Below are 27476 nucleotides of genomic sequence, written 5' to 3'. Positions count from 1 at the left end.
CTGCCCTTAGAACATTCACCTAGAATTGTATTCTTGCATGAAAATTCAGAACCCTTCCAGGTATTCTAAGTTTGTTTTACAAGTCTGACTCTTACAATAGGGCTTTAAGGGATTTTATGACACAAGTTTTGAAAAGAGGGCAGAAACACTGGTTAATGGGAGTACAATTACTTAAAACCTGCAATGTGTCAGAAGGAGCAAGCCGACCACCAAGCAGAACTAGAGGCTTGGGGAAGAGGTCACGAAGCATCAGGAGTGCCTTATGGAAGAAGAGCTGTCCAGCAAAAGGCCTAGAGGTCCATGCACAGAGTGGGCCAGCGTGAGTCTAATGGCCTCGCCCTTGCTAGGAGGTCTATGACAGAAGGCTGAACTCTAAAGTTTGCAAAAGGAGTATTCCTCTGTGTGTTCTGTTCATAGCCTGCTCGCTGACGCATTTAACTACAGGACACAGGCAAAAATGACCAACTCGTTTCTCCCAAAAGGACAAACTGTTTCTAGCTTGTGGTAAAGCACTTTCGCACTGAGTTTTTTCCTGAAATGTGTTTGGCTCTAATACTCTTTAATGTCCCTTTACTCTATTATGATACTTTTAACTGGAAAGTGATCATCATGATCTTAGCAGCTTTTCTGTGAGGAGAAATACTTATGACTATCAAGCTGAAACTTTTCTACAATAGAAGACCACTGCTCGGAGGGACTCTTTCATCTGATCTGCTACCTTCGGCTCTGGAGCAAGCCGACAATGCAGGTACGGATGTCAGTGGATGGAAAATGTCAGCCATATTTAGAGACCCCAAGGCATACAGTGGTCAAGATTTTGAACCTACTTAAAAGAAAACACCAAACAAGAGCTTTTTCTTCCTCAGTAAAACATTAAGTATACATATATTGTTCCAAAATGGTGTGGAGAAATGACCATTTTTTCAGAGTACCATGAACTTCTCTGCAAGATTTTCTAGCTGGGAGTATTTAGAACAAAGGCCTACCTACAAGCCTCTAAAAATGGTTTCTAGGGAAAGTAAACAAAACAAACCCCGTCAGTTAAGGCAGGCCGACATTTAAACACTTCTTTTGTTAAGATGCACTGCATATGTTTGGTGGTAATCTAAACTTAAAAATCTGTAACTAAAGAACAGAAAAAATTTCAAACTATCAGATGAGCTCCTGTAACTCTAGAAAAAACTACCTTTACCAAATTTTACACATCAAGTTAGATAGACTAATGAACGCTTCAGAAACAGATCGGTTATTATCAAGATGCACTGAAAAGTGTGTTGCTGCATGTGGGGCCCAAAGTTAACCTGTATTATGTCAAAGAAAAAAATACTCTGATGTCCATCAGGTGACAAAAACCAAAGACTAAGTAAAACAATTTAAGAATCAAAGGATTTTACATCTGAAGTTCTTCTGGATATCCTCCCCATTTTATCACCCGAAAACAACCCATACTCTTTATGAAAGGCAGAGTTTATAGATTTCCCTCTACTGACACGGTCACATTTTCATTTCACATAGTGTTTCTGATTCAAACCTGAGAATCATGTTTAGCTGCACTATTTTTTCATTTAAATGCCACATAGAACTGGCCAGTATGTGTATTTGGTTTCTCCACTCAATTTTCTTAGCAATCAGAAATCTGGAGAAAATTATTTTCCATTATTTATTCTTGGGGGTGTCAACCGTGAGGTCCTAGGTACAGCCCCCATTCCAGTGTGTGTAGGGACAGTGCCCCAAGTGCTATTTCCCCCTTATTTCCCCACCAAGATCCTGCTGGAACATGCTCCTGTCTTTCTACAGGGCAGGGCGGGGGCAGGCCAAAGGAAACTGTGAGGGGAGCCGACTCAAAACGCATTTCTGGACACACAGGGCACACTATAAAGACGGTGTGCAGACATTTTTCTAGGAGTCATTTTTTCCAGATTAAGACAAAGAATAACCTCACACAGGTATGGAATCCTGGTAGTGTGCACAGCAGCTGAGAGGCTGCTGGCCAAGCACAGCTAGAGATTTGGTTGAAAGATAAAATGCTTATTCTCCTAAAAATCAGTTCAGTTTGTATTTGACACATATGGTACAGATGGAGAGTAAAACTGCATTTTACTTCCCAAAATGTGAACATAATTTCAAGAAAATAAACACCTTTCACAAATGATGTTAATAAAGTTTTAAAAAATCAGGCAAAACTGAAGTTTGTTGAGGTTGGGGACAGAGCTTAATGACCCCACCCTTTTTTTTTTTAAAGACCACAAGTTGGGCGGCACCTGGGTGGCTCAGTGGGTTAAAGCCCCTGCCTTCGGCTCAGGTTGTGATCCTAGGGTCCTGGAATCGAATCCCGCACTGAGCTCTCTGCTCCATGGGGAGCCCGTTTTCTCCTCTCTCTCTCTGCCTACCTGTGATCTCCATCTGTCAAATAAATAAAATCTTAAAAAAAAAAAAAAAATAAAGACTTCAAGTTTCCAAAATGAAGAAAAGAAGAAAGAGGCTGAGAAAACAAACTGCCCTTTATAGCTGCCCCCAGCTCCCAATGAGACCTCTGCGAGAGCACTTCTGTTCTCTGATCATCTCCTAGCATCTTTCGGCCCAGGGTGTCTGTCTGTCTCTTACTATCCAGCTGCACCGTGAAAGACAGCTCCACGTGGTAGGTCCTGCTGCTGTCGCGCCGCCCCTGATCCTACCCAATATTGGGACCGCTGTACCCTATCCTCCCATTGAAGTGTCCTGACCTATTCGAAGGAAAAGTCCAAGGCTTTACGGACTATATGGGGGGCCTTCCAGCTAACTCAGGAGTGGTTCTGACGAACTCTGCAATAAGGGTTATAACCAAGTTGTATCAATTAAACCATGACTCAGAGGAAAGGGGAAATGAATTATATTTAAACTATGGCTTTCAAAGCCCTATTTAACTTTAAAAAAACAGTAGTTCATTTCTGTATGAAATTAGTATTTGAACACTTTTTTAAAGCACATTTCTATTATACTAAAAGATAATTATGGATTTTAGATAGAGGAGTTTCCCATATTACTGGCCTCTACTACCCATCCAAACTCCCCTGACATGGTGAAGCACATCTGAACCCAAACTGAAAAATGTTGATTCAGGAGCTCACTTTCCAGAAAATCCAGAGCAAATTCTGCTATTGCTGGTACCATCTGACTGGATATCATTAAGAAATATGGGGGGTAGGTGGGGAGATCAGAGAGTGGATTGGGTCAATAAAAATGTTCAGGCTTAAAAAGGAAAATATAATTGTAGACTTGATTAAATCATCAAATGTGTCTGGGCATACAATTAAAATAATTATGCTAAAAAAAAAAAAAGTCCCAAATAGTTGACTTCTATGGTATTATTACAGTTACCCTGGGATTGGGTTCTTTTCTGGAGATAGAGTCGGAGAGGAGTAAATCTGAACACAAATTAGAAGGGTTAAAAAAATGCTGAACTGAATCTTAAACCTGGAACCCCTTTCTTTGTACAAATACCTGAACAGTTTGATGGTATGAGGCTTAGCCAGAGATTAACCTTCATTTTATCAGATGCTGGAATGTTCTATAGACTGAACAGGCTGTAAAAAGAAAGGACTCTTCCTCATCATCTACAAATTGCCTTTCCTGAGTTTACATGTTACTTCTAATGAAGGTTTCAGGTGAGATAGTCATAATCTAAAACCAACACAGTAGCCCTACATTTCTATAAACAAGTAAGAAAAAATAGGAAGTGACCCTATTTAAATTTTTACTACTAAATTACAAACACAATTTGAAGTGAAGCTTTAAAAAAGGTAAACAATTCTTCCAAAACTCACACACTTAGTTTCTGTCTTTATTTTTGGGTCACCTTCCATTCCATCAGAGCTAGTAATTTATGAGAAACTGCCCAATTAAAATCCACTTAGATTCCTTTTTTTTTTTTAAACCCCAAACACACTGATGGGGAAAAATTTAAGTTGCTGAGAAATGTATAATCCTTCTAAATGTAGGTGTTTATTTTAACTTCTGTGTTTTCATTTTTTAATATTCACATGGAACTGGTCATTCCATGAGTTAATTTATTATCAATCACCTGATTCCACAGTAAGTAAAAATTTTAGTTTATATGTTCATACTTGTTTGCCTGCGGTCCATTCTCTAGAAGTATACATTATGGTATAAAATTATATTATGAATTTTAAAACTTTTGTAATTAAGATTCCCCCCCCAACAAAAAAAGGCCAAAAAACAAAAACAAGAGGCTCTATTAGGTTTACAAAGGCAGCAAGATTAATGTTTGACCCAATTAAAAAAAAAAAAAAATCAAAAGGTAACAGTAGTCATTTACTAATATTTAACAAACAGCTGGTTTCCCTACTTGACTTCCTATTGGCCTCCTTTCCCTCCCCCACCAGACAGGAAACTGCTTCTGACAACAAATGAATCAGCTAGAAGTTAAAAGGCCAGCAGCCAGCAGCTGATTCTTCATGGTTTCCAATCGTAGGCACTTAGAAAACTTATCCTCCTCCTTTCCCTCACTGACATCTATAGAAGAATTAAAGCCTACCAGTAGAAAAGATTCAGTAAGATTTATGAAAGAGGCTAATAGGTTGGACTACTAAACTGATCTTGTCGGGGAAATAAGGCCTGTGAGTATAGCCCAATGGTCAAATCTGCACACAAACCCTCTACCAGCATCATCCACAATGTACACACTTGGACATTGTCAATGCACACAACTGGAATGCAAGAGTGGAAAATGGTGAGCACACCAAAGGAGCTGCTTTGAATTAACTTAATTCCCAAAGATTAAAAGAAACAACAACAACAAAAAGACAAATCATGTACCAGCTACTTAAGGCTATAGGATACACACACATCCAAATACATTTCCTCTGCCAGCACATTCAGTATAAATAATGTGAAAGTATAATTTAGCTTTGATTCCACAAATATAAAACTGCTATTAACAGCACTGAAAGCATGAAGATCTTCCAATTAATTTTTAGAAGCTTAATTTATGAAATAGGTTCAAATGACACATTTACTAAACATGATTTTAAAAAGATAAAACTCAAAATTTTAAAACATCAACACTCATCTTGGTTTACAAACTTAATTACATGAACTTTAACTATTTTTAGGCCTTATCTCTTATAAGAGACAGAAACCTAGGATTATCAATAACCTATAAAAATAAGCATGAATGTGAAACTAAGAACAAAAGTGTATTTACCACAATTATTCCCAACAACGTTTGAGAGATTTCAAGTGCGCCTCTTACCACAATAGCATGAGGAGAATGCACTAAAGGCTTTAGTTCATTCAGGTCATTTTCTGCCTGCAAAAATTGGCATAAAAGAAAAACAAAAATGTCACAAAATGCACATTCCAATATATAATTTTAGCAGCACACAGCTCTATATGCCCTACTTTACCTTCTCCCAGTCTCCTTCCATGACATGATTTCGGAATTTGGTGGCAGAAGGATGTTCTAAACGACATCCTGACTCTTGCATGAGGAGATCAACAGTCTGGCTGCAGGAGAGATACAGTGTAAAAAAGACCTGGCCAACTTGTAGGATTCACTCTTCTAAATCAACTCATGTCCATAAAAACAGTTGCAAAAGTTTTCAAGCTAACCTCATGATGGAGAAAAAATAAATCATTTTTTTTTTAAACTGTGCTTGGCTCAACAAACTTGCATTTTGAAACGGCCACCATGGAGTTTTATCTAGTCAGGTTAAAAGCCTTCTTGAAACCAGTTTCAAAATAAGTCTTCCAATTTTTACCATTTAACGCCTCAGAAGTTTAGTGAGGTATGAAATCTCCAAGAACACGTTGTAACCAAGTGGTTAAATAAATAAAAACCAGGCTTTCCCTACTAACCACGTTACAACAGTTCAAAAGATAGAAACTGTTAGCTCCAGACAAAGCAAGAGAGAGGACCTGGGTCAGGGACGGGCCTTACATCCAGACATGATGTTTGCACAGATATTCTACTAGGTCAATCTTCAAAATTAAAATAAATTCGGCATCAAAAATCACTCTCTTTCTCTCTATACTAAAAATAGCAAATTTACTATGGTGTAGGTTCCAAACAGTCACGAGTTATTTCCTCCTGCTGCTGTCAGCTTGCTTCTTGTCTCAATAACATGTTCTGTTAGCATTTACAAAATCTGTTTTCATACTAATCCTTCTCCTTAGGGAACAAAGTGAAATCTTTCAAAGACCTATTCCTCTTTGAGAGCTGAAAAAAATCTACCAAATGCAGTTTGTCTCATCAGATATTCTAATACCTAAAATCTTCACCAATTTTCCCTATTTGTGTTTATGTTTCAATGCTTTCTCATTCATCTCTGTTTATTTTTCAGCTAAACAGTGCCACAGTCTGCCAGAGAATCAAAATACTTGGGTCACTTTTAAAAAGTGCTCCCCTCACTTCCCCTTCAGGGGAGAACAAATCTGTAAATCCAAAACTACACCTAGGCTAGCCCTAAGAGCTGCTTTTGGCCTAGGATTTGAAGCTAGGAAAGGAACTGCTGCATGTTTCCCCATTTGGTCTTCCTCTGGCTAGGCTTCACCCCACCATCAGGACTCCAGGGCACTCCCCACCCTGGTCCTACCTTCCACCACCCCCTCGCTTTTCCTTTGTGCATACGGATTGGTGGGTTCACCCTATTTTAGGTGCACAAGGCCACCGATCTTGTATTTGAAAATAAACGATTCCCCAGATCAGAGTTCTCTTTCTCACAGGCACTCTCTTGGAATTCAAGAGGGATTTCAGACCGGTTAGTGGTAGGCCTCTCGCACATACACAAGGGCCTTTAAATGACATCAACAGGGCATTTCACTCGGTCGATCCCATCAGATTTATTCCACAACCTCCTTCCAAATTCTCCCAGCCTCTCAGTTCCCATGAACACTTGTAGGCGATTGTCTTTCCTGATTGGTAGTTGGCCTGGGTTGTCTGTCATAGTTGGGGGTGGGGAGGTGTCCCACAAAGATGCCTCTGAGATATACTTGAAAAACAAATCCTCCAAGGTTCATTATTTCCAGCAGCTCGAACGCACCCCTCCCCCACCACGCGAAGACACACTCCCGCATCTGTCTTTATTGACAGACAATTCAGCTCCGAAGGTGTTCGGGCAGGGGGCAATGTTCGCGCTTCCTGTCCCCCTCCCCGAGCCCGCCGCCGCCTGTCTCCGTCTCCCCTCTAAGCCCTGCAAGTCAGCTGCTCTTCCCCGTCCTCCCCGGGCCTGCAGCACGAACGCTCTCCCCGGCCGAGCTCCGTCCGGCCCCCCTCCCCCACGCGGCCTCTGGCCCTCGGTCCGTCCACACCAGCCACCTGGAAAGGACACTTACTTGAGCCCTAAGCCATTCAAGTGCTGTCCTATTAGCCTAATGACATCCTCGTCGGACTGGGAGAGCCGCTTCTTCTTCTTGAGGCTGCTGCCCAGCTCTGGGGTGGCCGAGGAGGCAGCGGCGGCGGCGGCCGAGGCGGCGGCAGTGGCGGCCCCGCCGGGGACCCCGTTATTGACATTCAGGCTGTTGCTATTGTTGCTGGCGGCGGAGGGGGCGGAAGGCAGCAGCCCGTTGGCGTGGGCCAGGTCCCCCGCGGACGACGACGACGAGGGGGACGACTCCCCGTTCTGGGCCGACAGGCAGGCCAGCTCCTGGGTCTGTCCCTGGCCCCCGCCGCCCCCTCCGCTGCCGCCACCGCCGCCGCCGCCTCCTCCTCCTCCTCCTGCCCCGTTGGCCTGCATGATGCTGCCGCTGACCAGGCTGTGGCCACTACTTCGGTGGGGGGCGGCGGCGGGGGCAGCGGCCGGGGGCAGTCCCACCACCACCACCACGGAGGAGGAGGAGGACGACGACGACGACGACGAGGACGAGGACGACGAGGACGGAGGGGAGAGGCCTGCTCTGCCTGCCGAAGCCCCGGGCTCTCCTGCTCCCTCCGCCGCCGAGGCTCGGGGTTTCTTCCGCGGGGGCGGGGAGGCTCCGCCGGCGTCCGAGTCGGAGGAGGAGGAAGCGGAGGCCAGAGTTTCCTCGCCGAGAGAGGCCGTGGTGGGAAGCCGGCGGGGCGAGGCGGGGACCGGGGGAGGGTCGGGGCGAGAGGGCCGGGGGCGGGAGGGGTCGGGGCCGGGGCGGGAGGAGGGAGAGGAGGAGGGAGAGCAGGAGGGTCCGGGCCTTCCCCCACCCCCCCCCGGGCGGCTCGGAGCGCGGCGGGGGGCGCGCCGGGGCCCCGCGGGCGGCTGCGGGGGCGCGGGGCCCGCCGCGGGGCTGAGCCCCGGCGCTGGCGGCGGCGGCGGCGGGCGGCGGCGGAGGCAGCGGCCGCCTCGGCGCTCGGTGGCTGCGCTCCGCTCCCTGGTGTGTTGATTCTTCCCCCAGCTGCTGCCTAATGGAGTCCAGGCGCTCGCGTCACAGGAAATGCCTATACTGCCCTCCTCACTCACTTCCGGTGGCAGGTATGGAACCTATGGGGGGCCTGTCAGGAGGCACGTGCGCGCGGCGGCAGGGCCTCGGGGCGGGCGGCGGGCAGCGGGCGGCCCCAATCCCGACCCGCGATCCCGACCTCGGCCCTGGCCCCGACCCTGTCCCCCAGACCCCGGACCCCGGCCTCCCCGACGGCCGCCCTGTCAGGAGTAAGTGCGGCCGCCTCGGGCCCGGCTCGGGTTGGCGCGGGCCGGGGTCGCGGCGGGAGTCCGCGGGATCCGGGGTCGAGGGCGTCGGGGCCCGGGAGTGGGGGTTCGGGGCGGACGCGGGCCAGGTCGGGTCGAGGGGTACGTGGCCGGGGTTGGGGCGGGAGTCTGGGGGTCGGCGCGGGCCGAAGTCGGGGTCGTCGGGGCTGGGGGTCAGGGAGGCCGGAGTCTGCGGAGGTCGGGGTCCGAGCGCGCCCGGTCGGGGTCTCGGTTGCGGCTGAGGGGGTCGGGGCCGGGGCCGGAGTGTCGGGGGCGGTGGGTCTTCGAGACCCGGCCATGGAGGCACAGGGCGGGCAGCCCCGGCGGCTCACCCAGAGGTCACCTGGACCAAAATCGGGGTGACTAGCCTCCTTGTCTTAGTTTGGAGAAACCCGAATTTCTGAGCGGCGCCCTGCCGTCGCGGCCGGGCCGCCCGCCTGCCCCCCGAGGTCTGGGGCGGTGGGCAGACCGGAGCCCGCGCCGCGCGGCCAGGGGAGGTGGGCTACTGCGGGAGAGCGGAATGGGCGCGGACACCTCGTCTTGGGCACCTGCCCGGGGGCAACCCCTTTCCCTTCCAGCCACCTCCACCGAACGTGCATCCCGAGTAGGGTTTGGACTCGGCTTGAGATCCCGTCTTGACAGTTGTAGGTGAAACGTGATGGTTCCGTGTCACTGTGACGTGCCCGTTTGTGTGCATGCAGAAATGCAGCCACAAAGACTGGGCTGAACCCTGACCATGGGTGAAGGGTCTGCATTACCCCAGACGATGGGGTATGTGTGGCTGGTGGCATGTATACCTGTGTACAAACATTTTCTCTGAAATTAAAATAAATCTTCCTTTGAAGTAGTTTTGTGTGGGAAAAAAAAACGTAAATTGAACAGATGCGCCTTCTAGTTCTGAAATTTGCAGTGTTAATAACTCAAGGCAACTTTAGGAAGGCCTTAGGAGACAGTCCCTTTAAATTTAGAAAAATGATTAAAAAAATGATGCTTATGAGAAATTAGTGAAAGAATCCTGAGCTCTATTGATCCTCAGACTGGAAGAGAGGAGAGGAAGTCTGATGCAGGAGCGTACACCTTTGTAGTTCTCATCTCTTAAATATGCTTCCAGGTGGCGGTGTAATTGCAAGATGACTCACGCTGGATGTTTTTATTCTCCTGAGACCAACAGAGTGCTAGGTGAGGATCAGAGGACACTGTCATTGTGTCCAGTAGAGCCTGAATTACTGGATGCTGGACACCTTCAGAGGTCCTGTGTGTCTGCGTGCTTTACAACCTTATTATTAAAAGTGTTACTGCTGATACAAAATTTTTGGAAAGTTATTTATTGGATAGGCTCCTAACAGTATTAAGGACACGCTTCTCAATAAAGTGTATAGTTTTTGTAAAGGAAATAATTACTTAGTGATTGCTGCAGATAAGGCCAACACTTCATTAACAGAAGTAAAAGGATGAAAAGAAACAGAAATGGCTCAGTTGCTGTCTAAACTTAATATGTATGTCCCGGCTTTTCTATTTTTTTGTGTGATCCAGACTCTTGTTAGAATTCTGAGTTTATGACACCTGTGTGCACACATTTCTCTCCTTGCTGAAATAGAGCAGGAGAACCTGGTGACTTAGCTCCGGGTGTTTTTAGAGCCAGCTTCAAGTCCGCATGCAGATGCACAATTATGGAATAGCTCTTTGCACAATCGGAGACTGTCAGAGCATTATTACCTCCAGGATGAAATCCAGTCTGTCTTGCTCTCTGCAGACTGACCTCAGGCTTGCTTTCTTTTCTTCCTTTTTTTTTTTTTCTTTAAAATTTTAGGAAATACTAACATCTTTATCCTGGCATAAAGCAGTATTTTATACATTAACTCAATTTTACAAAAAAAAATTTTTATATACAGTTGTAAAGGAGCTGCTGCATGGATAGCTCCAATGTAAAAATGGATTGTATTTTAAAAGCTTGTTGAGGGGACGCCTGGGTGGCTCAGTTGGTTAAGCGGCTGCCTTCTGCTCAGGTCATGATCCCAGCATCCTGGGATCAAGTCCCACATCAGGCTCCCTGCTCAGCAGGGAGCCTACTTCTCCCTCTGCCTCTGCCTGCCACTCTGTCTGCCTGTGCTCACTGTCTCTGACAAATAAATAAATAAAATCTTAAAAAAAAAAAAAAATCTCGTTGAGTTTGATACGTTGGAAAATATTTTCTCTGTAGAAAATAGTAAAAACCACGTTTCCGGCTAGTCTAACAAGCCCATTAAAATCAAGTAATAACTAGATTGAAGATTTATAAATATGGTGTGGATTCTGGGATCCAGGAGAAAATTGAGCTTCCCTTATTGAAACATCCATGTTTTCTTTGTGTAAAGTGAAATGCCCATTAATCTTCCCCTTCCTCTTGATTTCTGCCTGATTATTTTTCTGTAGGCCAATCCATAATCCACATCAAGGTTTTAACTGCTCCTTCCTAAAGGACAAGTACCGTGTTGTTTCAGTCTGCCTGATAAGGTATCCATTCCTATCCAAACTGAAATATTTTGGTTATTATTAAAATATGCTCAGTACTTGAGAAAAGCCAGATTTATCATCTACACAGCACATGAGCTGTCAGTCATCAACTTCTCCTGAATCCCTGTGGCTTGAGGGAAGCCATAAGGAGTGGGAGGAAAAGTGGGAAAATTGACAAGTGGATCCAGAAAATAAAGCCAAGAGAATTTCTGAAAACAGAAACATCCAGGACTGAAGGATGGAACTGAGGTCCGAACAGAGTAAGGACACATTGCTCAGGCTTTCTTTTTGACTTTATCCCGTACCACTCCCTTTATGAACCCCTTGTGAGTGTCCCCCATATGTGCTGGGTTCATTTCAACTTCTGAGTCTACCCTTCTGATTCCAGCTCAGCTTTCAAGATCAGGCTCGTTTTGGGGCCTCACCAGGGGAGCCTTGCCTGACTTCCAGGCTCTTGGCCCTCAGTGTGAGTATCGCTTACGAAGGCTTTCAGTTCTGAAGGCTGTTCGTAATCTCTGCTAATTTACTAAGACCCCTTCTTCAAGTCAGCAGAGAGGAGCCTCTCTTGATTTCTGTCCCCAAAGGTATAAAAGCATAGGAAATATCTAAGTAAAACACAGGAAAGGTAATTATGATTTTGTGAAAGTTTTGTTTCAATGACATACATGCTTCACAGAACGAAATATATTTCTTCTGTAGGACATCCTCAAAAAAGTCTAGAAAATACTCACTTAGGACAGCCCTGACTGACAAAAAGACAAGACCTAAGTGTTAGATACTGAAATGCAGATTACTAGTACTGTCCAAGGCAGTGTCTAACTGGAAAAATTAAAGAACTACTAGATTAAAAAAAGCTGAGGTGGTATGTGTGTTTATAATAAAACGTGAAACCACATTTTCACAAAAGTCTCTTTTTAAAAAAATTATTTGAGAGAGAACACATGACGGTGGGGCAGGGGGCCAGGGTTGGTGGAAGATGGGAGGAGAGGGAGAAGCAGACTTTTTGCTGAGGAGCCCAGACCCAAGGCTCAATCCCAGGACTCTGAGATCGTCACCTGAGCTGAAGGCAGACACTTAACCAACTGAGCCAGCCAGGTGCTCCAGAAATGTCTTTTTTTTTTTTTTTTTTTTTTAAGATTCTTAAAATTTTTAAGTGATCTGTACACTCACCATGGGGCTTGAACTCACAACCCCACGACCAAGAGTTGCAGGCTCCACTGACTGAGTCAGCCTAGTTCCCCTTACGCAGAGGTTTCTGTAAAACTAGTAAAGACTATTGTTGTGTTGCGGTGTGAGTTTGGTTTCTCAGCCTGGTAATTATCAACATCAATATTACTCAATTCAATAAAGTTTTGTTTAGGAAAAGGTAGTTTTCATGATCTCAGGTATTCTTGGGGAGGGCATGTTTTCACTCTCTAGCTTCTCTCGTGGCTCTTTGTTGAAGGTTCTGAGCTTGACTAGCTTGCTGGGGGTCTGGGGGTGCGCGCGGGGCTGGACAAAGAGAATGCAGGAAAGAGCAGTGCTCGGAGTCCGAACACTTGGCCCGCTGACCAGGGGTGAGTCGTTTCCCTGCACACATCCCATCCTGTAGGTGCAGAAGGTGACACCGGCCTTCTTGCTGAGTTGGTGTGGGGGTCCAATGAAAGAACAAATAGAACAGATATTTGGAAAAATGCTCCGTCGAAAGATGTCAAAATAGAGTTTAACCCCTCCATCATTTCCAAAAGGATTTAAGGTGGCTAAATGTAAGATGGCTGTACTGTTCATATTTCTGAGCCATGGGCTCCGTGGTCATTTATTTAACCCTGAGTCAGCCACAGGACTGTGTTCTTGTGCACCCCCTGGGGCCGGCAGCCATGAATGCCATGCTTCCTGTTGGTCTTCGTGAGCGGAGAGCTTCCAGTACCTGCGGAATAACCTGGCAATCTACCGGCCTGGTGTCCCACGCATGTCTCCAGTGCCCATGCCTGCTCTCCATCTCCAAACCTTCTGTTCCTTCTACCAGCCTTCAGGACACGCCTGGCAGTGGAGGGGGTGACAGTAGGCAGATCTAAGTGCAAGGGCAGGACTCCTGTTTTGCCACAGGAACCTTCCTCTCAGACATGAACAGAGAGCAGTGTCTGCCTTCCTTGGCTGCAAGCAGCCCTTTTTTCAAGGTGGTGTCTCCGGAGATTTTCTGAAGGAACTGAAGTGAGCCAAGGGAACTAGGTGGTCCTTTTCCAGCCATGCACCTGGGATAGCGTGGAGTGGCTTGTGCTTTCTGCTCTCCCTTTGGTGTCCGGCCACACTGAAACACCACATAGGAGGCTGAGCTTCGTGTGCAAATATCTTCCCTGAAACACTGGGTGTCAGAGCATAAAGAATGCAGCAGGGGCCTGTGCTGATCTGGAAATGGCATCAAGATGCATTATTAAGGGGGCGCTGGAGTGACTCAGTCGTTAGGCATCTGTCTTCAGCTCAGGTCATGATTCCAGGGTCCTGGGATGGAGCCCTGCATTGGACTCCCTTCTCAGCTGGGAGGCTGCTTCTCCCTCTGCCCCTCCCACCCGCATGTGCTTGCTCTCTCAAATAAATAAAATCTTAAAAAAAAAAAAAAATATATATATATATATATATATACACACATACATATATACATATATGTTATTAAGTAAAAAAATGGATGTCACAAGACTGCATGATAGGATTCCTTTTCATAAATAAATCAATTTACACGCATACATTATTTTCCTGGTAGGATAGAAAAGCATAAAGCTTTGGGGGGTAGGACAATGGTGAGAAGGGGGCTATTTTTTCCCTTTGATACTTTGGTGTTTGCATTTTCTAACTATAAGTATTTTTTTCAAGTGTCATTTTAATCTTGCTCTCTTTCTTTGTATTGATGTTTTTTAAGTGCTCATGTTTTTTGAAGTACACTCAAAAACCATCAAAATATTCATGAGAATTTAGTCATAATAAAAATGTGCCACATAAAGCAGTGTTGTGCATATTTAATTGACATTAAATATATATATATATATTTTTTCATATCTCCTTTTCATTGCCTATACCCCTGTGTCCTCAGATTGCTCACTCTGTGCACACACACCCTCTCCCTCATTTGGTTAAATTCATCTGGGGAATAAAGGGCAAAAAGACATTCCTATTTATTAACTTTGAAAAGTAGCTAAATAATTAATAGTCCCTGGAGTCTGCAGGGTAGACAACAGGCCTTTTGGGCAGGCTTCCTCATTCTCAGTTTCATATATGCTGTTCATTCGTCTGGCATTATGATAATCATAAAGAATAGTCAATGGTAAAACACAATTATGAGTGTTAAGAAAAATTCTAATCACAAGAAAATATGTTTTCAAAATGTATGCACAGGGCATATGGAAGTAATGGTCTAATGGCAAGACTTAAAAATTTTAATATTTTAATTCTTTGGATCTCTTCAGTTAATTAGTTTTATTTGGAAGTCATGCTTTTTATTAAATAATACTAAACGTGTAGGCAAACGTGAAGCATTATAATAGCCTCAATTAAAAAAAAAACTTGCTTGAATGAGCCCGTGGATGTCAGTCACTAATAACAAAAGAGCGAAATCGAAGGTCTTAGCTTTTTGTGATGTGTGGAGCAGTGCTAGGCTAAATCAAGACTAGCCGTTGAGGGGCGCCTGGGTGGCTCAGTCAGTTATATGTCTGACTCTTGATATCGGCTTAGGTCATGATCTCAGGGTCGTGGGATCCAGCCCTCAGCTTCTCACTCAGTGGGGAGTCTGCTTCTCCCTCTCCCTCTGCACCCCACTCTTCTTGTGCTCACTGTCTCTCTCAAATAAATAAAGTCTTAAAAAAAAAAAAAAAAAGACTGGCAGTTCAGGGCCTTGCTGGCCCTTTGAGTGCAAATAGGGTTTTACTCCTCATACAGAGGAGCAGCCTTTCTGTATGCATTTCTGAAATATAAGGATGTCCACTTTTCCTGCAACACCTCTGACCTTTTAGAATATTTTTTTCTTTATCCCCAAATTATTGACAAACACTGTTCTGTGGCAAGTATGCTAACAGCTGGAGATAGGTGTGTTTGAAAGGTTTAGCCACAGAGTTTCAGCAAAACCGTTTCCTTCCTTTGGTTTCTGAGAGCCCACCCTCCCTGTTCTTTCTGGCAGTGGCATAGCTTCTCAGCAGGGGCTTCTGTAGTCCTAGAGTCATGGCTAAGGGCCAACACCAGGCATTGTTTTAAGTGTTCTACACAGACTGTACTATTTAATCTCAACAACCTTGTGAGGTGTGTACTGTTACCGACCTGCATTTCACAGGTGACAGACTGAAGCATGGGACAGTAGAGGTCATGTGGCTGGCACGTGGAGGGAGAGCTGGGTGCGTGACCCCTATGCTATTCAGAGAGGCCTGGTATTAATCTGAGAAGTACCCACTGTTGAGGTTCTTAGGGATCAGAAGAAGAAATGGTGGAAGTCCTTTAAATTGATTTTTTATCCTTGCCCTTTTAGTGGGTGTGAATCCTTATTCCCGCCTGTGAAACCTTCACAGGTGAGCCTGGAGGGAGGGCTTCAGGAGCCACAGCAGGAATCAGAGAGCCAGTTCATTTCTCTGAGAGGCCCTTGTTGAAATGTAGCATTTTGCCCAGAAGGGAAGCAGAGTGAGCTAGGTGCAACCTGGAGATGTGCTTCTCAATCGAGTGGCTTCCCTGAGAGGTGGTGAGTGAACGAGGCCAGCCCCAACCCCAGAGGGCTTCCTGGGTGCCACAGTGGGTCAGGAGGCCCAGCCAGGTTATGTGTGCAGCCGTTCCTGTCTGTCTCATGAGGGCTTCTAGACTGAAAGCTCATATAAGTCCAGGATCCTGGAGTACGAGCCAGACTTGTTTTATACAGGAATGTTGATTCCTCCAGTAGCCGCTCCAGCCCAGTCGGCGGGCTAAGGGAGCCCCAGACCTCTCACTGAATGAGGCTGGACAGCACAGTGTCAGTATCTAGGGATGGAGAGGAAGGGTTAGCTTAGGGAGGCTGCAGGGGCTCCTGTTCGGGGTCTGCTTTTCCAGGGAGGGCACCTGGGCCGTGTAGAGACCTTCCATTGGCATACCCCCCCAAAGGGTGTGGATAACTGATTGCTCTTTCATATCCGAGGCCCTAATAAATATTGCCCATTTAACCCCTTCTCTGAGAGGGGGCACGCTGTTTTCTCTGCAGCTCATCGCAGATGTGGTATGAGTCCTCCTGTTTCAGATCCTCTGCTTGATGAGGAGGAAGTGGTCCAGATGACTTCTTGAGGTCTCGAGGTCCTGGTAGCCTAGGGGTACAATGTTGATGATTTCCATTGTCACTATGTAATATTTGATTCGGTTCAGGAGGGGTAGAAGAGAGGAGTCACAGCCCCAGAGCACAAGACCTTGCTTTGCTATAGCTTTAAAAAGTGTTACTGGGTGCCTGGGTGGCTCAGAGGGTTAAGCCTCTGCCTTCGGCTCAGGTCATGATCTCAGGGTCCTGGGATTGAGTCCCACATCGGGCTCTCTGCTCAGCAGGGAGCCTGCTTCCTCCTCTCTCTCTCTCTGCCTGCCTCTCTACCTGCTTGTGATCTCTGTCAAATAAATAAAAATAAAATCTTAAAAAAAAAAAGTGTTACTATACAAGATTTTAAACACACACAGAAGTAGAGCACCACCGTTGACCACCACCGCTGATCCTTGAACTGTGCAGTTCCACTTAGATGCAGATGTTTTGATAAATTGAGCACAGTCCTGTAAATGTATGTTCTCTTCCTGATGATTTTCTTCTTCTTCTTCTTCTTCTTCTTTTTTTTTTTTTTTTAAAGATTTTACTTACTTATTTGACAGAGAGAGATCACGAGTAGGCAGAGAAGCAGGCAGAGAGAGAGGCGGGGGAAGCTGAACAGAGAGCCTGACTCGGGGCTCAATCCCAGGACCCTGAGATTGTGACCTGAGCCGAAGGCAGAGGCTTAACCCACTGAGCCACCCAGGTGCCCCCTTGATGATTATCTTAATGGTATTTTCTTTTCTCCAGCTTACTTCATTATAATGCATAATACCATATAATATACAAAATATGTGTCCATCGACTATTTATGTTATCGGTAAGGCTTCCGGTGAACTGCAGGCTATCAGCAGTTAAGCTTCAGGGATGTTAAAGGTTATATATGGATTCTTGACTATGGGGGGAGTCAATGCCCTCAACCCTTATGTTGTTCACGGGTCAGCTGTACAGCGATCCCCACGTACTCACTGTCTAGCTCTACCAGCTCTACCAGCCCTCCATCAACTCCTCCGTTCTTGTCTTACTATTTACTTACAACTCCTCCCTCTTTGGACTATTTTGAAACAAATCCAAGGTATTATTTTATTTATAGTATGTGTATTTATACTTCAGTATGTATCTCTAAATGAAGAGAACTCTTGTTGCAAACATTGATGCAAACCCATCATCTCAACTAAACAAACAATTGTTAATAATCATCAAATATGCAGTTAATGGACCCAAGTCTTACAAATTCTTTTTTACCAGCTGGCTTGTATGCAGCAATATCCAATAAGGTCTACAGATTAAATTTGGTTGATATTTCTCAAGTCTCTTTTTTTAGGAGACATTGTTAAGAAAGTGTAATAAACAGAGAAGAGTGCACAAATCCTTACAGGTACAACTCAGTGAATTGTTTCCTAGGAGCCCACGACCCGTGTCATGAAATAGAACATTGCCCGGACCTCAGCGGCACCTCACTGTAGTTTTAATTTGCATTTTTCTGATGATTAATCATGTTAATCATGATTAAAATATATTCTTTTTAGAGAATATATTCCTGTCTGTCTCAGGAATAAAATATATTCTTTTAAGCAGGGGCATTGGGATATTCTGTTTTATGAAGTGCCTTTTCAAGTCTTTTGCTTCTCCCTCTTTTAAAAATTGTTTCCTTTTTCTTATTGATTTGTGGAGTTCTTTATGTATTCTGAATATGAGTGCTTTGTTGGATACATGTACTGCAAACTTCTCCCACTGTGTGGTTTGCTTTCGCTCTCTTAATGGTGTCTTGATAAGCAGAAGTTCTTAATGAAATCCAATTCATCAATTGTTCCCTTTATGGTTTGTGCTTTTTGTGTCCGACTTTAGAAGTCATTCCCTGTCCTCAAGGGCATGAAGATATGCTCCTAAGATACTGTCTGGAAGTTTCAGTGTCTTGTCTTTCCAGGATATATCTACAGTCCTCCTAGAATTTAGTTTTTTTTTTTTTTAAGTTTATTTGTTTAAGTAATCTCTACACCCAATGTGAGGCTTGAACTCATGACCCTGAGACCCAGTGTTGCATGCCCTTCCTACTGAGCCAGCCAGGCAACCCTAAAATTTAGTTTTGGAACTGGTGTGAGGTAGGGGTCAAGGCTCATTTTGTTTATCCATGTTTATATCCAGATGGTCCAGCACCATTTTGAAAAGACCATTCCATCCTCTTTGTTGTACAGTGTGGTGTCACTATCAAAAATTAAAGGCCTGTACATCTATGGGTCTGTTTCTAACCTCCATTTTTTCTATTGGTCCATTTGTGTATCTTTACGCTTTTGGTGACAAAAGTTTCTGCTAATACTATACTGGCTTAATTGCTGTAACTTTATATAAAGTTTTGCCTTCTAGTAGTGTAAATTGCTCAGCTGTGTTTTTTTTCTTCAACATTGCCATGACTCTTCTGGCCGTTTGCATTTCATAAAAAAAAATGGAGTCATCTTGTCAATTTCCACAAAAAATGCCTGAGATTTTTGACTAGGATAAAATCCATAGATCAATTTGGGGAAAACAAATATCTTTGTAATATTGAATCTTTGTGCCTAGGAGCATGCATGCTTTCCCATTAACATAGGTCTTTAGTTTTCCTTTTTTTGTTTTACTTACTTATTTATTTATTTGACAGAGAGATATAACCAGAGAGGGAATACAAGCAGGGGGAGTGAGAGAGAGAGAAGCAGGCTCTCTGCTGAGCAGGGAACCTGGTATGGGGCTTGATCCCAGTACCCTGGGATTATGACCTGAGCTGAAGGCAGACGCTTATGAACTGAGCCACCCAGGTGTCCTTTTCTTCAGTTTTTCTTCCTATTGTTTCTGGATTCTCTGGAGAGGTCTTGCACATCTTTTATCTGATTTATTCCTATGTGTTGGATTTTTTTTATGCTAATGTTAAGTGGTATCTTGTTTAAAATTTTGTTTTCCTCTTCCTGTCCTAATGTTAAGATTATTGACAGGTAGTTCATCATGAAAGACAAATTCAGGGACGCCTGGATGGCTCAGTTGTTAAGTGTCTGCTTTCGGCTCAGGTCTTGTTCCCAGGGTCCTGGGACCAAGCCCCACAACGAGCTCCCTGCTCAGTGGGGAGCCTGCTTCTTCCTTTCCCTCTGCCCTACCTGCTCCTCACTGCTGCTCACTATTCTTTCTCTCAAGTTCTCTGTCTCCCAAATGAATAAATAAAATCTTTTAAAAAAAAGGTAAATGCAAAGTCCTATATCAGAACTATTTTCAGTCTCAAACTTAGCATGTTTTTACACCTTATACTTGTTTTCCACTTACAAATAATTTAACAGTTAGAGTTGGTCCTCCATTCTTTTAAAGAATCAGACTCACTCACACTCTACCTTTGGAAGAATCAGGACCAGGGTGACTCCAGAAATCTTTTTAGGTGAGGAACGAAGGATTCTCCTGGGAAGAATCCATCTTAAGGCAGCGGGAGCCAGGCTGGACCCACTTGACCCCGTAACAAAGCCCTTTCCCGAGGGAGGGAGACCGTGTGGCATCTGTCACTCATTTGTCTTCTAGCTCGGGTGTCTGCAACTCATGTCATATTCCTGGGAGGACACTGTGGAGAAGGGAGGGCTGCAGGTAAAAAATGGAAAGAACTCTTTTATTTTCATTATTAATTTTTTTCAAAATTTTATGTAAATTCTGTTAGTTAAAATATAGTGTGATATTGGTTTCAAGAGTGGAATTCAGTGATTCATCACTTTTCTATGACACCCAGTGCTCATCACAACAGGTGCCCTCTTTAATACCCATCCCCCATCTGGCCCATTTCCCACCTGCCTCCCTCCATCAACCCTCAGTTTGTTCTCTATCTTTCTCTTCTCTTCTCTCCCCCTCCCATATGTTCATCTGTTTTGTTGGTAAATCACTCTTTTAGTGATAATTTCAGAAAACACGGGGCAAACTCTCTGGGGCAGTGTATTACACCAGGAGGGCGTTGTCCCTTGCCTCACAGCACAGCTCCTGTGGCTTTGGCTCTGTGTGGTGGGAGTTAGCAGAGGCTTTCCCAGGGCAGCGGTGGTAGGAACAGCAGGTTCCTCATGTGGGCTACTTGCCTCGTGCTAGGTACTGTTCTGAGTACTTGACAAAAACTAATTCACTGAATTGTCGCATGATTTTACCAGGGTGGAAACTGAGGCACAGAGCGGCTGGATAACTTGCCCCGGGTCTCAGAGCTCCCAGATGGCCAAGTCAGGACTCAGAGCCAAGCTGGCAGGTCCCAGAGCCCGTGCTCTGGACAGGATGTGGCCGCACAGGTGATGGTGGCAGAGAGGGGCTAAAGTAGGAGAGCGGGAATGGAGCAAGGACCTTGCGGCGTGAGATTTCCCTTGAGGACTGAGGAATAGCGTGGGGTGAGGTGGGGGCTGCATTAGTGGGGGCCAAATTAGCAGTTTAAGATCAAGAGACGTGAAGCAGGTGAGGCCATCATAATTTGACCCCCTGTTCAGATTTCCAGACTTATGAAACCTTACATTGATTTGTTTTTTAATTTTATCACCTGCAAATTTCCTTGGAGTAAGTGCAGTCATGACTTGTGGTCTGCTCTTTCTCTGGGGTGACAGGCACATCTATATTTAGAGCGATAGTCATGCTTCGGCGATGGATCAGTGTGTGCCTCCAAACAGGGTTGTGTGGTAAGGAAGTGCACGTGTAGCTTTAGGAGCAGAGAAATCACCAACGTGCTCTAGGCTTGATGCACACACACCAGAGGGACTTCTCTGCAGACTTCCTGATGAAGCAGGTGCACTGCGGAGCACGGGGACAAGGATTCCCAGCTGGGCCAGGGTCACAGGCACACGGGGCACCTGTTGTGTCTGTGCATGAGGCATTTAGGGCTTCATGGCCCCCCACACCAAGACCATTGATTCTGATGGGATTTCCTTTAACCCCGTCCATTCTCTTGTCTCCCACATCTTGTGTGTCACGGGGCTCCGGTGATTCTACCCTTTCAACAGCTTTCCATCTGTCTCTTCTTCCTCCTCCTCTGTTACTCTGGGTAGGCGATCCCAGATGTGTTTTCACCTGGTTTGGGTCTCTGGCTCGTTTTGCTCTCTTCTTTCTTAGTTGCCTTTGCTGCTTTCAGAATTATCATCATAGACAGAAAGCCATCCTGTCACCTCCCTCCTTAATATGTGCATGGCACCCACAGCTCAGAGATGGGTTGAGGCAGCTCTTTAGGAACTGGCCCCTGCCTTCCTTTCAGGCCCTGTCTCCCTCATGCCTGCACCCGGGGCTGCTGGAGCCCATGTTCTACTTTCAGTCGTGGTGCCTCGTTGTGCTGCTCCCCCACGGGGTGTCTGCCCCACCACCCCTCTTCATGCCTTTGCCCATCTGGCCAGCCCTTCACTTTCCTTAGAGATTGTTCCCACACTCGTCCTGAGTAGACAGCACGGTGTATTTCCAGAAGCATGGGATAAATGTCTGCCTTCCTGCTGGACTCAAGTCTGTGCGGGTTTATTCCTCCCCACTTGCCCAACAAACTGCAGGCGTCTATCTGCTGGAGGCCTCCCCCACTTTAGCCAGCCAGCCAGCCAGCCATCCCTTCCACTCCTGCTCCCCGAGCACTTGCGGTAGGCAAGGCATCGCTCTAGCGGCTAGAAAAGTGAGCTCGTATATTAGTGAGGGAAGGCAAGCAAGGAAGACAGAAACAAATTGGGTGGTGTGAAGCAGAGTAGGGTCATGTGACCCAAGCATTGGTAAATCCTCGGAGGGCCAGAGAGGGCCCAGTCTAAGGGGCGTCCTGGAGGCTGTGACTTAAGCCAGCCACCCCCAGGAAGATCAAGGTAAAGAGCATTCCAGGCAGTGACAACAGATAATACAAAGGCCTCGGGCTAACACTGAGCTGACAGAGCACTGATGACCTGAGGCCAGGGTGGTCACAGGGCAAGGCGGAGAAAATGTCTCCAAGAGACAAGTAGAGAGAAAGGTCATAGCTGGTTTTGGAGTCAAAGGTAAGTCTTTCTCTGAAAGGTACTGGATACTGGCAGTCTGTCAGTCTTTCCGTAAGCTCAGGGTGGCCCGTGTGAGGGAGCTGTGCTGTTTCAGTTCCTCCTCCTCTTGGGGACTTCATTTTGCCCAAGGCACACACACTTCATGTAACTGTAAGAATGTGAATATTCCTACTGGGACTGAAATATGCCAATTTTTACCTTTTGCAGTGGAAAGGCCCTTAGCTTACCCCTCTGTCATCATTCCCCAGCTTGCTTTTCTCTTCTTCCCTTACCAGTTCTTCTTCCCTTCCCTTCCCTTCCCTTCTGTGTGCTTTGGCTTGGGCTGAGCTGTCTGCACGTGGAGCTGTAGTCTCAGGTTCAGTGACCAGAGCTGTTCGGAGGACAGCCAGCTTATGCAGATGGTCGGTGTGGCAGCTACACAGCCCATTGCAGGAAGGATGAGCGTGACCACAGAAAGCTGGAGTTGGGGTTCTCAACAGCCCGTTGGTCAGCATCGCTTTCTGACTCCAATGTCCCCTGGAAACCCCGAGTTTAGGGTCAGGAGACCCACACTAGCTCTGTTTCTTAGAGAGGTGTTCCCCAACACAGCCAAGATAACAGGAGGAGAGCCACTTTTTCTTTTCCTCGGTGGGTGGGGGTTGGCTCTCAGAGAGGATCAGACCCCGTGGAAGGGCTCACGTCTTGTGGCTGTGTTAACCCAGGGGGTTGGCCACACCGAGGGCATGTCTAGACAGTGTAGCAGACCCTGCTAGGGTCCAGCGATCTATTTCTGTGGGTGTTTTTCCTTTTAATTAGGTTTGTGGTTATTCCTGTGGGAGTTGACCATCTAGAAAACTTATATAACTATACAGTATAACAATTTAGTAACGAGAGGAATTTGGACCTCTAAACTTTTTGACCAAGGTGACAGAGACCCACAACGACCAGGTGTCTTGCCCAGGTGTCAGAGCGAGGTCTAACAGCCTTGTGTTCCTGGCTTCAGGTCAGTTCTGTTCCCAGTGACTGCCATCAGTCATTAAAGAGGGAGGTAGCAAACTGGTGACCTGAGATTTATTTTTTTAAAGCTTATACTCCTTGTTTAAACACTGAGAGGTTACACATGAGAATCTGGATTTCTGGTTTCTTTGGAAAGTGCCAAGCCCATGCTTCTGCCAGACTTAACTGTTGGTGTGACAGTGGCTTCTGCCTTCATGAGGTTATGTGTGCTATAGTTCAGCATGGTCCCCACTGTTCCCTGCGTCCTCCCCAACATCGAGGCTGACAGCCAGTGGCCATTTAGGGTTAAACTTGTGCTGTCGTAGTTCTGACAGTATAATTAAGAAGCAAATGATCTGTCTCTCATATCCATTTCTCTCTTAAACATGGGATGTGTTTCAAGATGAATGGGTATTTTTAAAAAGTAAAGTGTTTCAGGGCCAGAGGAATACAGTTTGAGGTGATATTATGAAACAGGCCTGTTTGGCACCTGTAGGTGTTAGAAGGTGCAACTCTCAATAGCATCATTGTCGGAAGAACTCTGGGTACGTCTTTTCACTGGGGGGCTGCGGTCTGCCCTTGACGAGTTTTGAAAGGAGATCTTCGAGAAGTTGGGACCCAGAGAGAGGACATGGGACCCTTCTCTCTCCTTGCCCCACAGCAGAGATTCTAAAAGAAAGATCAGTCTGTTTAGATCCTGAGTCCAGTTGTGCTTTGGGAACTCTCCGCACTGGCTTTCGGGAAGATTCCCTCGATCCGTTCCACGGGCCATCACGCAGCAGAGCTACTGGGGAAGCTGGAACTCAGGGCTCCTCTGCCACTTGCTAACTTGACACTGACGTTGCCTCAAGGACATACACTTCTAATCCAGAGAAATAAATTGCAAATAAGCAACAGCCCAAACGTCCCACACTTGTGGTTCCCCGGGACAAAAGGTGCCGTGCTTTACCCGCCCAGTCCCACACATGGTGCCGCTGTGGGGTTCATCCCTGCCCATGAACTTCTTTCTTGTCTCGGCCTCTAGCCATCCTTCAACTGCACCAACTAATATTCCTTTTGTGAAGCCAGGAGATTCCATAAAGCTTGAAAATAATGCTGTGATATTGTGCTGCACATAATTGAAATGTCACGAGCCATCTAGAGAGCAGGAGAACCAGTTCTCTCTTGCTTCTATTGGTTTAGTCTGTTTACTCTTCTGGTGCGTGTCCCTGACACCTGGGCCGGGAGGCCTGCTGAGGAATGCTTCCTTCCCGGGTTTCCAGGGGCACGGCTATTTGTCATGCCTCAGAAGCTGCTGCTACAGGTAAGAAAGGCTGCCCTTTTGGGAGGGATAATTATGGCCAGTGACCTCGAGCTTGAAGCTTGGCCTTACTCTGTGCCCCAACTCTGCACCCGAACTCAGGTGTGGTTCAGGAAGTGATCTGTTTTTGTGTATCCATATGGGTGATTTCCTTACCGCTTTATGGAAGGGAAACAGCCTCGGGTACTGCTGAAGAGACGGAGTTCTGAATCAGGCCTTTTGCCTGGTTGAGTGCAGGGCTTGGAGGTGGAGTCCCTGTACAGGAAGGATTAAGTCGAGGGAGGAGTCATGGTCATTAGGGGACCAGACACCTGGCAAAACCAGGCACAACCACCCACCTCCTCCCTGACTCACCCCCAAAGCATGATTGAAGTGAAGGGGGCGTGTGGCAAGCAGGGGTCTGATTCAGTGATGTGGGCGGGGCCTGAACCCCAGCCCTTCCCACCTCCAAGACCCCATTGGTTGCTTTTTTTCCAGGGAGCTGGAAACTTGAGTATCTCCAGATAGACCTTGACCAGTGAAGTCTGTCTTGGCCTAGTGTGGCCTAATGTAGCCTTGTCAGGTGAGCAGCCTGATGAAGTAGAACTAGTAAGGACTAGCTTGACTTTTCAGGGGGCTTGTGAGGCTATTTGTTTTACCAGGAATCCAGTGGGCCTAGGATTATCCAGGAGTCAACCCATTCCATGGTTCCTGCAAGGGAGGCCCCGTTGTTAACCAGGTTTCCTTGAGCAGATTAGGGTGGCCGCTCCCCTTGGCTCTGTCTGACCCTCCTCAGAGAGAGTATTCCCTCCGACATGATCCAAGAGAGTGGGGCTGGTTAGCATTATGAGCGATTCTTCCCGTTCCATACCTCTTCTGTCATATGTAAGAGGGTAATGGAAGAAAACCCCTCAATGGCCAGACATCAAAGCTGTGCTCATTATACCAGTCGTGGTAAATGAATGTGTATCCCAGCACAGACAGCGGTTTTGCCTGGTTTGTTTTTAAATGAAGCATTCGGCTTGTATATGATGCTTGAAACATCGAGCATCAAAATGCATGGTCATATTTGGATGTGAATGCCACCTGTGTTTTCACGATAATTGCCATTTTTATTATGTGTATGGTAGCACAGGTGTATTATTTTAAATGACATAGATGACATGTGAGGTACAGAGTGAGTTAAATAATGAGCGTTGCTTCTTGGGGCCTGGGTAAGATGTACCAGTTTAGCAGATGAGGTCATCTGAGTCACTGAGAAAGGTCACCTTCGCCTACCTGTCAGAATGTGTGGAAATCACAACTATTAGCAGTACCATCCAGAGGATGCTGAACTCGTATCTTGCCCCTCCCTCCCTGCACCCCACCTTCCACCCCTCCTGCAGGCTGGGGATCATTCTGTGTAGTAAAGTCCCACCGTTGAGAAGCCCCAGAGTGCCGTGGGTCTGGACCCTGTCTGAGCTCTTCTCTGGACCCACCGCCAGAAGTGGGGTGTGGTCCGGGGAGTAGCCCAGACATGTACCAGCTGGGGCATGTGGCAAAGATCCTTCCCTTCATTCCTACACTCTCAGGGAAGGGTCTGCTCCTCCGGAGCCAAGGTTGTGGTCCCCCTCTCCGCAATTCCCCGATGGTGTTGTACCTGCCTCAACATCCCCTTTGTGCTGGCCTGCTTTGGTGATCTCAGAATTACAGGCTGAGCCTAGGGGGTGGGGGTGGGGTGCCACACAGAGCCCCTCACGGCATGTCTGTCTGCCGAGCCCAGGCCACCAGCTCCAGGACCCAGGCCTGCTCCAGCCTGGCAAAGGTCTCCTAGGTCAGTGGCTCCAGATGACAGCCAGGCTGGCCAGTGAGGGAAGTGCCCAAGAGGCCATGACCCCAAGGTTAAGTCGGGGAAGCTCCGCATACAGAAACTGTGAGACAAAGCTTGCCATCGTAGAGCCCTCCTCTGCGTGTTTCCCTCCACACTCGCCCCTCCTTGGATCTCCCTGAGCTTCCAGAAGTGCCACCCAGCTGTGGGAGGCCATCCAACAGCGTTTCAACAGCTTCTCCAAGGATCAAAGGCTCCCCAGCTGAATGGGAATCTGTGGTCTGAGAATTTAATTGCTTTCTGCAGCTCTCCTTACTCCTCCCGCCCCAACCCCAGTAGTAGACAAAATATTGGGCCAAAGGGGCAAACAATGGTGGGAGGGGGTCTCCCCATCTCATTTCCAGTAGAACTTTTCCCTTCCTGAAGCTTCCCTGCGGGAGCGTGGGAATACTATTGGTGGCTCTGACACCTGCTGGCCGTCCCGGAAACTGCGCCCTGGGAGGAGGCCCTTCTGCTTGGATATTTAGTGGCTGTAGCTTCCCTACTTCTGATTTTTTTTTTTTTTTTGAAAGATTTTACTTATTTATGACAGACAGCAAGAGAGAGAACACAAGTAGGGGGAGCTGGAGAGGGAGAATCAGGCTCCCTGCTGAACAGGGAACCAATTAATGTAGGCCTCGGGTCCCAGGACCCTGGGATCGTGACCTAAGTCGAAGGCGAACCCTTAATGACTGAGCCACCCAGGTGCAACCCCTTCTAATTTTAATAATGTAAGATGTACTTTATATGTTACTATTGTGAATCAGATTATGTATAAGTAACATACTTTGGCAAATACACATGGACAGAAAATTTACAAAGATGTACCAGCACTGTAAAAGGAGCGTAGCCAGGTCTGGGGAGGGGGGCTTCTTTGACTGTGTACCTTTCCGTTCTCTCCGAAATCTATTTTAAACAAAAAGGGGTGTGTGACTTTAGTGCTTGTAGCCGAGGTACTGCACTGGGGCGAGAGGCCCAGTGTGCAGGACATTCCCTGGGG

The 27476-nt window shown here is 46.4% G+C and overlaps 1 protein-coding gene and 1 long non-coding RNA gene across 8 annotated transcripts in view; one reads left to right on the top strand and one right to left on the bottom strand.

Annotated features, from left to right (window-relative positions):
• Positions 1 to 8351, bottom strand: part of WDR26 (WD repeat domain 26) — a 43689-nt gene extending 35338 nt beyond the window's left edge. For 2 of the 4 annotated variants that reach the window (XM_059146539.1, XM_059146537.1), the window contains exons 1-3: positions 7333 to 8351; positions 5406 to 5505; positions 5204 to 5308 (exon numbers count right to left, since the gene is read on the bottom strand). In XM_059146539.1, coding sequence (XP_059002522.1) covers positions 5204 to 5308; positions 5406 to 5505; positions 7333 to 7733 — 606 coding nt within the window. In that variant the 5' untranslated portion in view covers positions 7734 to 8351. The remainder of the gene's footprint in view (positions 1 to 5203; positions 5309 to 5405; positions 5506 to 7332) is intronic. The other 2 variants (XM_059146540.1, XM_059146538.1) reach the window with 1 other exon arrangement.
• LOC131814990 (uncharacterized) overlaps positions 8154 to 27476 on the top strand; it is an 88005-nt gene continuing 68682 nt past the window's right edge. Inside the window, exons 1-2 of one of the 4 annotated variants that reach the window (XR_009347523.1) lie at positions 8447 to 8615; positions 9763 to 11610. This is a non-coding gene — a long non-coding RNA (uncharacterized LOC131814990). The other 3 variants (XR_009347526.1, XR_009347525.1, XR_009347527.1) reach the window with 3 other exon arrangements.

This window comes from Mustela lutreola, chromosome 14 (genome assembly GCF_030435805.1).
Source record: "Mustela lutreola isolate mMusLut2 chromosome 14, mMusLut2.pri, whole genome shotgun sequence".
Lineage (NCBI taxonomy): Eukaryota > Metazoa > Chordata > Mammalia > Carnivora > Mustelidae > Mustela > Mustela lutreola.
Note: the sequence above shows the minus strand (reverse complement) of the source record. Positions and strands in the feature narration are given on the sequence as shown.